We start from the raw sequence: 11,146 nt of genomic DNA, 5'->3' as shown, positions 1-11,146 counted from the left end.
CAAATGGTTGATCTGTTTAAAAGCCCCTGCAACCAACCGGTCAACGTAAAAGGATCTGCAACCAACTGGTCAACGTAAAAGGACCTGCAACCAACTGGTCAATGTAAAAGGACCTGCAACCAACTGGTCAATGTAAAAGGACCTGCAACCAACCGGTCAACGTAAAAGGATCTGCAACCAACTGGTCAACGTAAAAGGACCTGCAACCAACTGGTCAATGTAAAAGGACCTGCAACCAACTGGTCAATGTAAAAGGACCTGCAACCAACTGGTCAATGTAAAAGGATCTGCAACCAACTGGTCAATGTAAAAGGACCTGCAACCAACTGGTCAATGTAAAAGGACCTGCAACCAACCGGTCAACGTAAAAGGACCTGCAACCAACTGGTCAACGTAAAAGGATCTGCAACCAACCGGTCAACGTAAAAGGATCTGCAACCAACCGGTCAACGTAAAAGGACCTACAACCAACTGGTCAACGTAAAAGGACCTGCAACCAACCGGTCAACGTAAAAGGACCTGCAACCAACTGGTCAATGTAAGGGAGCCTTCACATGGAGTTACGCTGCGCTCATTCTGATCGTAAAAACACGTTCAGAATGAGCACGTAAAAAGCAGCTCCCATTGACTTGAATGGGAGCCGGCATAGGTGCGCTCCCCATTGAAATCAATGGGAGGCTTTTTTCCCTATTGCTTTCAATGTATTACGCGATAACTGCAATAACTCCCCAGGGTTATTGATACTAACATCTTTACTGCTATGGACCACCACACATGCACATTTTAATCTCTTTCAGCCCAGGACTACCAGGGTTATTGAAAATAGCCATTACTGTACTAGATTTGGATGCTGTTTAATGCTATTCTCTTGTACGTTGTCCTGTATTTCTGTTTGCTTAGGGTGCTATACACTAATATTGATTTAATTCCTTTTTGTATTGTCCAGCATAAATAACTAAGAAGTTATTCTGAATAGTTTCCTACAAAACTATATATCTATCTCCTCAGCAACTCCTATTCTATAACATGATGCCTACAGATTGAACCTCAAGTACAAGGTGGCAGTTTCCCTTTAAACAGGACCTTTCACCACGAACTCCAGCTCTTTCCATCCTTTAATAGATACCGCTTCTCTGATTCTGACGTGGTTGGAATATTTTCTCTAGCACCAACTGTTTCGTGAGCACTGTTAGTTTCAGGACCAGATATTCCTATTAGTCTCTGCACCGACAGGGGGGCGGAGCAGATACAGAGACCACCCACCTAACGGTGTTCAGACCAATCGGCATATCTGATGATGAAAATAAGAGCATTGAGTGCTCAGGAACAGTTGGGGCTAGAGAAAAATACCAACAGTGCCAGAATCAGGGAAGTGGCGACTGTAAAAGGATGCAAAGTATTTTCGTATCAGGACCACTTTTCATATACGATGGTCTATTGGCATCAGAGAGGGCGGTCGCTTGACTGTACATTTGTCTCCTGTTGCACACAGCCTCTGGACCACCGATCAGGAACTTATCTGATGGCTGTTCTGTCTTCATTCTCATAAGGGGTTGTTCCTAATGAACAGACAGAATTATTATGTGACCAGCATAAAAAATGTCCCCCGTGCAGTCACCATGATGAATTTGGATGAGACAGCTCTTCACGGGGAACAGCTAGGCTATAATTTGCTAGAAACCATTTCTCCTTTTCTCATCCTGGTGTGTTGGCATGTAAATGCAGAGCGCAGGGTAATCCATTATGTGGCCGCTGCTCTGATTGAAGCCTTTTCATTAATGGTCTACTTGCCAGGCAGGGCTGTATTTATAGTTGGCGCTGCCTTAAGCACTTCATGTGGCTAGACCATAAATTAGCAATCTACCTCATACTTGTAGGAAGAAAGTTACAATATAAAGCCTCATACACATGGTAATGCTAGATGAGTCAAGCCTGCACAGCAGCACACTAAATTACTATGGGTCTAACTATATAACATGCCTGCAAGCTATACGGGGTTCAGAATTAGTAATTGCCAGCGGAGGCGGCCCCATAATGGTCTGCACCCGTGGTCGTGCTCTCTCTCCTCACATCCGACATCACCAACTTGCCTCCAGTTCACACCATGAGGTTTCTGACAATCCCTGCCGCTGTGTGTTCCCATAAGGCATAACAAGTTCACTCAACGATCCTGAGCCAGTTGCTTCAGTATTTTACAGAAACAGTAAGTAGACATGGGGACAAGTGCTAGACATGGGAACTGGGGGTAGACATGGGTACAGGCGCTAGACATGGGTGCAGGTGCTAGACATGGGTACAGATACTAGACATGGGTACAGGTGCTAGACACGGGAACTGGTGGTAGACATATAGAGAGGTGCTAGACATGGATACAAGTGCTAGACATGAGTACAGGCGCTAGACATGGGTACAGGTGCTAGACATGGGAACTGGTAGTAGATATATAGAGAGGTGCTAGACACAGGTGTAGGTACTAGACACAGGTGCAGGTACTAGACATGGGTGTAGGTGCTAAACATGTTGACAGGTGGTGGAAATGGGTACAAGTACTAGACAACTTGTACTATACAAGGGTACAGGTGCCACACATGGCTACAAGCGCTAGACATAGACAATTGTACAGGTATTAGACACAAAGAGAGGTGCTAGACATGGGTACAGGTGCTAGACATGGGTACAGGTGCTAGACATGGGTACAGGTGCTAGACATGGGTGCAGGTGCTAGACATGGGTACAGGTGCTAGACATGGGTACAGGTGCTAGACATGGGTGCAGGTGCTAGACATGGGTACAGGTGCTAGACATGGGTACAGGTGCTAGACATGGGTACAGGTGCTAGACATGGGTGCAGGTGCTAGACATGGGTGCAGGTGCTAGACATGGGTACAGGTGCTAGACATGGGTACAGGTGCTAGACATGGGTACAGGTGCTAGACATGGGTGCAGGTGCTAGACATGGGTACAGGCACTAGACATGAGTACAGGCGCTAGACATGGGTACAGGCGCTAGACATGGGTACAGGCGCTAGACATGGGTGCAGGCGCTAGACATTGGTGCAGGTGCTAGACATGGGTACAGGTGCTAGACATGGGTACAGGTGCTAGACATGGGTACAGGTGCTAGACATGGGTACAGGTGCTAGACATGGGTGCAGGTGCTAGACATGGGTGCAGGTGCTAGACATGGGTGCAGGTGCTAGACATGGGTACAGGTGCTAGACATGGGTACAGGTGCTAGACATGGGTGCAGGTGCTAGACATGGGTACAGGTGCTAGACATGGGTACAGGTGCTAGACATGGGTACAGGTGCTAGACATGGGTGCAGGTGCTAGACATGGGTGCAGGTGCTAGACATGGGTACAGGTGCTAGACATGGGTACAGGTGCTAGACATGGGTACAGGTGCTAGACATGGGTGCAGGCGCTAGACATGGGTACAGGCGCTAGACATGGGTACAGGCGCTAGACATGGGTACAGGCGCTAGACATGGGTACAGGCGCTAGACATGGGTGCAGGCGCTAGACATTGGTGCAGGCGCTAGACATGGGTACAGGCGCTAGACATGGGTACAGGTGCTAGACATGGGTACAGGTGCTAGACATGGGTACAGGTGCTAGACATGGGTGCAGGTGCTAGACATGGGTACAGGTGCTAGACATGGGTGCAGGTGCTAGACATGGGTACAGGTGCTAGACATGGGTGCAGGTGCTAGACATGGGTGCAGGTGCTAGACATGGGTACAGGTGCTAGACATGGGTGCAGGTGCTAGACATGGGTGCAGGTGCTAGACATGGGTACAGGTGCTAGACATGGGTACAGGTGCTAGACATGGGTACAGGTGCTAGACATGGGTACAGGCGCTAGACATGGGTACAGGCGCTAGACATGGGTACAGGCGCTAGACATGGGTGCAGGCGCTAGACATTGGTGCAGGTGCTAGACATGGGTACAGGTGCTAGACATGGGTACAGGTGCTAGACATGGGTGCAGGTGCTAGACATGGGTACAGGTGCTAGACATGGGTACAGGTGCTAGACATGGGTACAGGTACTAGACATGGGTACAGGTGCTAGACATCTGTGACAGCATCAGCAATAGCAGATATGGAATCTATTTTGATGGCTACCTTAAATAGCTATATAAAATAAACAGCATTAAAGTGTTGCTTTAAAGGGATCCATGCTTGGGGTCTGCAGTTATCTAGGAGCACATCGGCACCAGTGTGACGTCAGTGTGTCTGGCGCATGCGCTGTGATGCCCATAGACTGGTAAAGTATTCCTGGCTTCAGTGCGCATTGGCTTAAACTGACTGATCTTTCAGAGAACCAGACACACAGAACAGAAAGGACCCCTCTCTATTACCTCAGAATTCTCTAATACAGTGTATGAAAATGGGTTTTCTAAACAGAACGACCCCCCTTTTTAATTTAGCAAGTTTATTAAAGTTTTTCCATGTAAATACAAGATAAATACTCCAAGTCTGTCCCTTGATGCAGTCATTTCAATGAACATTATGCAAGTGCAGCAGTCATAGTTCTGCCATCTGAATAGTCGCTCACATCCTCATATTGTATTATTATACTGTATATAGAGATGTTATAACAACTGTGTATAGACAATGCTTTTAATGTTGGTGGTGACGCCTTTAGGTCACATGGGGAGAGGTCCCATCATTGTGTCTTGTACTCCAGGTCTGGGAACTTCAGGGAGCGCTCACTGTAATTCCTTGATATCCTATGGTTATGTGATGTGACCATTTATTCCCCCCCCCCAGATTCCACCATGATGGGGTCACCAGTGGATAAACAGCAGGTCATACACAGATGTGGAGAAGAATATGGCTCCTTTCTGCACAGATAACACAGGAGATTGTGAACAAAAACTTGTATAAAAGCCCGTCTTCAATTTATCCAGATGTACAACATTTCCAAAGTAAACCTTCTTTGTCTATAAGTGTAGATGTGCAGACTCTAAGTCCAGGGTGACTATCAGTCGTGTTGTACATGTCCACCTAGTTGGAGCTAGGCCTTACCACACGGGATGTTATCTCAGCCAGGTTGGTCACGTCGTCTTCACTTGAGCCACATCTATGTTTTAGTCTGAAAATAAAAACAGTTTTTAAAAATTGTGAACGTCATCATTATGGACAATTCTGAGATATAGATCAAGTGAAATGTTCTCTCTAATTCCAGCAATCCAGATAACAATGCGGTAAAAGGTTTGGCCAAAATAGCACAACCCAAATTTTAGGGCAAGTTCACACGGAGATTTTTGGTCAGGATTTTGAGGCCGTATCTGCCTCGAAATCCTGACCAAAAAGACGGCTCCCATTGAAATCAGTGGAAGCTGCTCAGGTGTTTTTTTTGGGAGACGTTTCTTCTGGCTCCCAGAAAAAAGAAGCAGGGTGCTCATTCTTCAGGCCGCGTCGCCTCGCGATTCGGCCTGAAGACACTCCCTCCTCCGGACTAGGCCTAATCCAGAGCAGAGTGTGCGGCTGGTGCAATGCACCGGCTTTCAGTCGCTCTGTGGCCTTTTCATGCAAAACCAAGGACAGCACAGTACACCCTGTGTAACACATAGCGGAGGCCGTGTGATGGCATAAGCATGCGCGTCTTCCAATGGTCCTGGGTCACTTGTGTTTACTGATGATGTGACAGATGAGAGAAGCAACCGGATGAAATCTGAAGTGTACAGGGATAGACTTACTGCTCAGATTCAACCAAATGCCACAAGGCTGATCGGCAGGGCCGGCTCCAGGTTTTTATGGGCCCTTGGGCGACAGAGCCTCAGTGGGCCCCCTTATGGAGGAGGTGGGAGTTGGGACACTGCACGCTGCTGCGGCCGGACGAAACGAGTGACGTTACGCAGAAGCGCTGCGTCACCTACGCCATACCTCCCAACTTTTGAAGAGTAGAAAGAGGGACAAAATGTGCGGCACACTGCAGCAAATTTAGCTCCGCCCACTTTTATGTTGACCATCCAGTCTCATTCATTTGTCATGTGCCCGCACACAGTATAATCCTCCTACAGTCACCCGTAAATTATATGGGCCCCCCTCCATATCTCCCCCAGTTTCATATACACCCTTCCTCTGCCCCCAGTTTCAATGTACCCCCCTCCATCTCTGTCCCCAGTTTCATGCCATTCTCCCCCCCTTCATCTGCCCACAGTGTCATGCCATTCTCCCCCCCTTCATCTGCCCCAGTATAATTCCGTTCTCCCCCCCTTCATCTGCCCCAGTGTAATTCCGTTCTCCCCCCCTTCATCTTCCCCAGTTTCATGCCGTTCTCCCCCCCTTCATCTGCCCACAGTTTCATGTCCCCCCGTCTCTGCCCCAGTGTCATACCATTCTCCCCCCCTTCATCTGCCCCAGTGTCATGCCGTTCCCCCCCCCCCTTCATTTGCCCCCAGTTTCATGGGCCCCCTACATTATGTTCCACCTTAATGCTTAACACAAAACAAACACACTCACCTTCCAACGCTCTCTCCGCTCTCACTCCACTCACATAGTTGTAGGCCCGATGTGACGTCATCACATCGCGCCTACAACTAAGTGTCTGGATGTTACAGCTGGTCTTGTTTCTGTTTTTTTATGGTCCTTCCATAGGGCCATGCATTAACGGGATTGTATCACCAGACCCAGCCTATCAACAGAGCCCACAGTTAGAAAGGTTAGAGTCACCTGAATCAAACAGTGTTTTCCCCTTGTTGTCACTGATTTTGTCAATATGTAAATGAGCTCTTTGGAGCAATGGCAGAACCACTGTTGCTCCAAACAGCTCATTTGTATAGTGACAAAAAAAAGGGCAACACCATATGACTGAGGTGACCCTAGCCTATCTATCTGGGGGCTGGGGTGATAAGATAGGGTCTGCTGATACACTCCCTTTAAATTCCAGGTTGTGTAATGTAGACTGAAGGAAGTGTTCTCAGCACAGAAGTGACGTAAATGATGATGAATGTGGTGCAGGCGATGGCCTTATCTGTTTAGTTACAAGTAGCGTAAAAAGTAGCAAATCAAGATGTGCACTTACCCCAAAAAACTGTGTTAAAATATTAATGAATTTCCTCTAATACTTTTTTTATTAAAATTTTTCTTATTTTTTTATCCAGTGAATTGTTCACTTGTGACAATTACAAAAGATGAGGGGCCTGGGCTATTCTGGGATTTTACCTTCTAGGTGCACTTACCATTCTTATGGGATGATGGATTTCTTGTTCTGCCAGTGATATCCACGGTCACATGACTGTCAGGCTCACTGCTCTGCCATACTGGTGCCATTCCTACGGTCGGATGGTAGTCTCTGTATGAGAAGGGATATGTAAGGGGATGATGTCTGTGTGTGTCCTTATTAACATACAGAAGTACATTGGCACCTTCACTTGGTCTTGGTTTTGGCTTAAAGATACTGATCAAAACACTGATGTATGAATAAGGCCTAGTATTGCATTGTGTAACAGGTTCAGACAGGGTATTTTGGACCAGAATTTGACACGGAGGCTGCCTCAGGTTCCGGTCCAAAATATGGGTAGCTGCGTCTGGATGCCAAGTGCAGTGCACCGGCATCCAATCGCGCACTCCGCTCCGGATTAGGCCCAAATGAATGGGCTTAGTTGGGAGGGAGGTGTCAAAACATGAACTCTGAGGCGGATTCCGCCGCGGAATCCACCTCAAGAAAGGACATGTCACTTCTTTTTTCCATGAGCGGGAACAAACCACTCGTGGAAAAAGGAACTCATTGTATTCAATGGGAGGCGTTTTTTTGAGCCGGATTTTGATGTGGATTCTGGGTCAAAATTCTGACCAAAAAACCCCGTGTGAACCCGGCCTGAAGGCAAAATGGACAAAATACAATAACGCTCTTCTCCAAAGTCAGAGTCAAATTCTGCGTCAAAATCCTCATCTGTTTTTAACAAGCAGAAAAAAATCTGATTAAGATTCCTGAAGCAGGAATTTGACGAATTCAGCATCAAATTCCTACTTGTCGACACCCCCTAAGGGGTTGTTCACATGGAGGCATTTTCAGATTTGGGAGTGGATTCTGCCTCTGAATCCGTTGTAGATTCCATCCTGAATCTGCCTCCCATTGTGTTCAATGGAAGGCAGAGATCGCTGCAGCATGCAGAAAAAAAATCAGCGTCCGGCTCTATCTGGCCAAGGATTCTGCAACTTGGAAGACACTGCCAATTAGGCCCACACATCTGGAACTAAGCAGTAGAAAGCAACAATGGAAGACTAATGCAGGGACATGGCCATGGCTGAATACAGGGGTGGAAAATGAAGAGCAAATCTGCCTCCTATCCATTCCAATGGGAGATTAAGGCAGTATCCACCTGAAAAATGAGCATGGCACTTCTTTGAAAGATTCAACTGGAAGAAAAAAAAATCTTCCCATGAAATGTATTTTAGGTAGAATTTGGGGATGATTTTGAGGTAGAATTTGCATCAAAATCAGCCTCAAATTCCTCACTGTGGACATCCCCATGTGCCTCCGGTAGGGTGTATAGACAAGACGCCTACTGTACTACTTACCTGCTGTCTGTCTGTATGTTTATTTCTTCCCAGTCTGCTGTAGATGAAGACCCTGATGGAGACATTGAAGAGAGCGAACATCAATTTACAACAAGCCGATATCTAATGGTCTTTATAACAGTCTAGGTCAGAAGTGAACAGAGTTTAGATGTTGAGCACTGTATTACACTGCATTACACTTCCATGTAGTGAAGACCCTAATACAGTCCATAATCGCAATGTATGTGTGATATGCATTTTTGTGTATGTGTGATTAGTATGCACCATGTGCGGACACTTAATGAGTACTGTTTGGCAGCATTCATCATGCCCTATGTGGTGCAGTAATTCACAGCAGTATAGCTATTGGTTCTGCCATACAAGCCAAATCCCACTCCATAATCGATTATTATCACACCTGCTTATAAAAGGACTGATTCTGATATAAGGGTTTTTATTAGAGTAAGTTCACACAGGGTTTTTTGGTGCGGAGGCCGCCTCAGATTCCGGACCAAAAAACGGGTAACCGTGACTGAATGCCGGTGCACTGCACCAGCACCCAGCCGCACACTCCGCTCTGGATTAGGCCCAATGAATGGGCCTAGTTGGGAGGAGGGAGTGACTTCAGGCCGAATCAGGAGACGATACGGCCTGAAGAATGAGCACCTCGCTTCTTTATTCTGGGTGCCGGAAGAGACGGCTCCCGGAAAAAAGAACTGACCGGCTCCCACTGATTTCAATGGTAGCCGTCAACAGGAACTTACCTTTTATTGTTTTTTTTTTATATAATACTAATACTTCCTTCAATTCAAGGCTGAGGCCACACGTTGCTGAAACATCACGCCATGCCCTCACCGCTGGAAGTCCTGCGCCCATGTGACCGCTGAGACCAGATGTCTTCTGCAGTCGTTGTAAAGGAACCCGTGATGTAAGTGAGGGCACAGATTGGTCTCAGCAGTCTTGTGGGGTGCAGGACTTCTGGCAGCAAGGGCACAGGGACACCTCTCCTGGCCTTCTCTATGCTTTGTCCAAACCATAGACAACCCCTTTAATCTCAACTCAACATTGCAATAAAAAGGGGAGGCAAAAATGCAAAACACAGCAGTGTTGGGACTGCATTTTTTTCTGCATTATTTTTTTATAGCTGCATTTTGCTACCATGTGACCTTTAGCTTAAAGAGATTTTATGCTTTAGATGACCCCTTTCTATATGCATGGGTGTAGATTCCAGTGTGAATGTTCTTGTAAGACCACCTGTATCCTAGCTCAATGGCGCCCCCATGCCATCCATTACCAGGGACACGTCACATCCCTAACCAACCCCGGCCATGGTTACATCTTACATATACCTAGGCTACATTTAGAGTCTCCATTGTAGTTTCCACCAGAAATCGGAAGACAAAAACAGTCAACTTTTTTGCCTGGGGATTTCACTAAACATAAATGGACACTTGGCGGACCCCATTATAGTCGATGGTGTGCCCCGTATCCAATAGTGTAATTTCCGGGAACCATTGCTTTCCCTTTTCTCTTCTTCTAGTCGTGCAATGGACCAGAAGAACAGATAGGAGGCGCAGGTGTGACCGTAGCGTAAGCCCATTCATCCTCCGAGGACCCTCTCGCCAGTATACCATGGCAAGCACCTGCCTTTCCTTAGATTGATGTTCACAGTTCGTAAAACCAAACAATTCACTGAATGCGGAGGTAACTTGGCTGGAAACGCTCATTTTTATAACATTGATGTTTTTTCAGTGGCTCCAGGAACGTTCAATATTAATTCTTTATTCTCTCAGATCTCGGTAGCGTTTGACACAATTGATTTCCTGGTTTTCACTGAGTCATCTTTGATTTCACGCCATTGTGTTAGAACGGATCGCTTCCTTCTTTAAAAAGCTTTAAAGTTGGATTAGCACAATTTCTTCAGCCGAAAACTATAAATCTCCCCGAGCTCCGGTACCTTACCCTCACATTACTCTTCTAGTCATATACTCCTGAGAGCAGATGTAATAACTTACTCAGTATAATGTGCAATATTCATTCATGACTGTATAGGATACATAAGATATAGGGGTTCCATAGCTCATATCAAATAGGATTCACACCACGGATATTTGGTAGGTGACCCTCTTGTGTTTGCACCCCACAACATCACCATTATACTCCCCCATACTCCCTGGCAGGGGCTTATTCAGACCACTGTAATTCAGCCATCATATAGGGACCATAATACCGCTGATAATATCACCCCGATCGTGGGTCTAAAGGCCCAACATAAAGCATTGCAGGTCTGTATAATCAGGGGTGACTAGAAAAGACTGGGCCCCATAGCAAACTTTTGTCTGGGGCCCCACATGGTAAACCCCACACGTTAACCCTTAACCCTCCTCTGTCCCCGCTCCCACATTTCCCCACATGATATGATGTCATCTCATGCTAACTGAATAGGTCCAAGCTCCATCCACATGTTAAAGGACACGACTGTCAACGGCTCATAAAGTCTTATGTTTATGCAATGACAGTCACCTCTATTACAAAAGTGTCTGACCCCTGTATAAGCAATGCCGCCCCTGCTACCTCTTGTATCATCCCCTCTACCTCATAGATTGTAAGCTCTTGCGAGCAGGGCCCTCAGT

At 46.6% G+C, this 11,146-nt stretch overlaps 1 protein-coding gene across 3 annotated transcripts in view; it reads right to left on the bottom strand.

Annotated features, from left to right (window-relative positions):
* Nucleotides 1–4,460: 4,460 nt before the first annotated feature.
* LOC142200061 (uncharacterized) overlaps nt 4,461–11,146 on the bottom strand; it is a 104,905-nt gene continuing 98,219 nt past the window's right edge. For all 3 annotated transcript variants that reach the window (XM_075270106.1, XM_075270107.1, XM_075270105.1), the window contains 3 exons: nt 8,535–8,586; nt 7,193–7,305; nt 4,461–5,100 (listed from right to left, as the gene is read on the bottom strand). In XM_075270106.1, coding sequence (XP_075126207.1) covers nt 5,096–5,100; nt 7,193–7,305; nt 8,535–8,586 — 170 coding nt within the window. In that variant the 3' untranslated portion in view covers nt 4,461–5,095. The remainder of the gene's footprint in view (nt 5,101–7,192; nt 7,306–8,534; nt 8,587–11,146) is intronic.

Source organism: Leptodactylus fuscus, chromosome 4 (assembly GCF_031893055.1).
Source record: "Leptodactylus fuscus isolate aLepFus1 chromosome 4, aLepFus1.hap2, whole genome shotgun sequence".
NCBI classification, from domain to species: Eukaryota; Metazoa; Chordata; class Amphibia; order Anura; family Leptodactylidae; genus Leptodactylus; species Leptodactylus fuscus.
The sequence above is the reverse complement of the archived record's forward strand: the minus strand, read 5'-3'. Positions and strand labels throughout refer to the sequence as shown.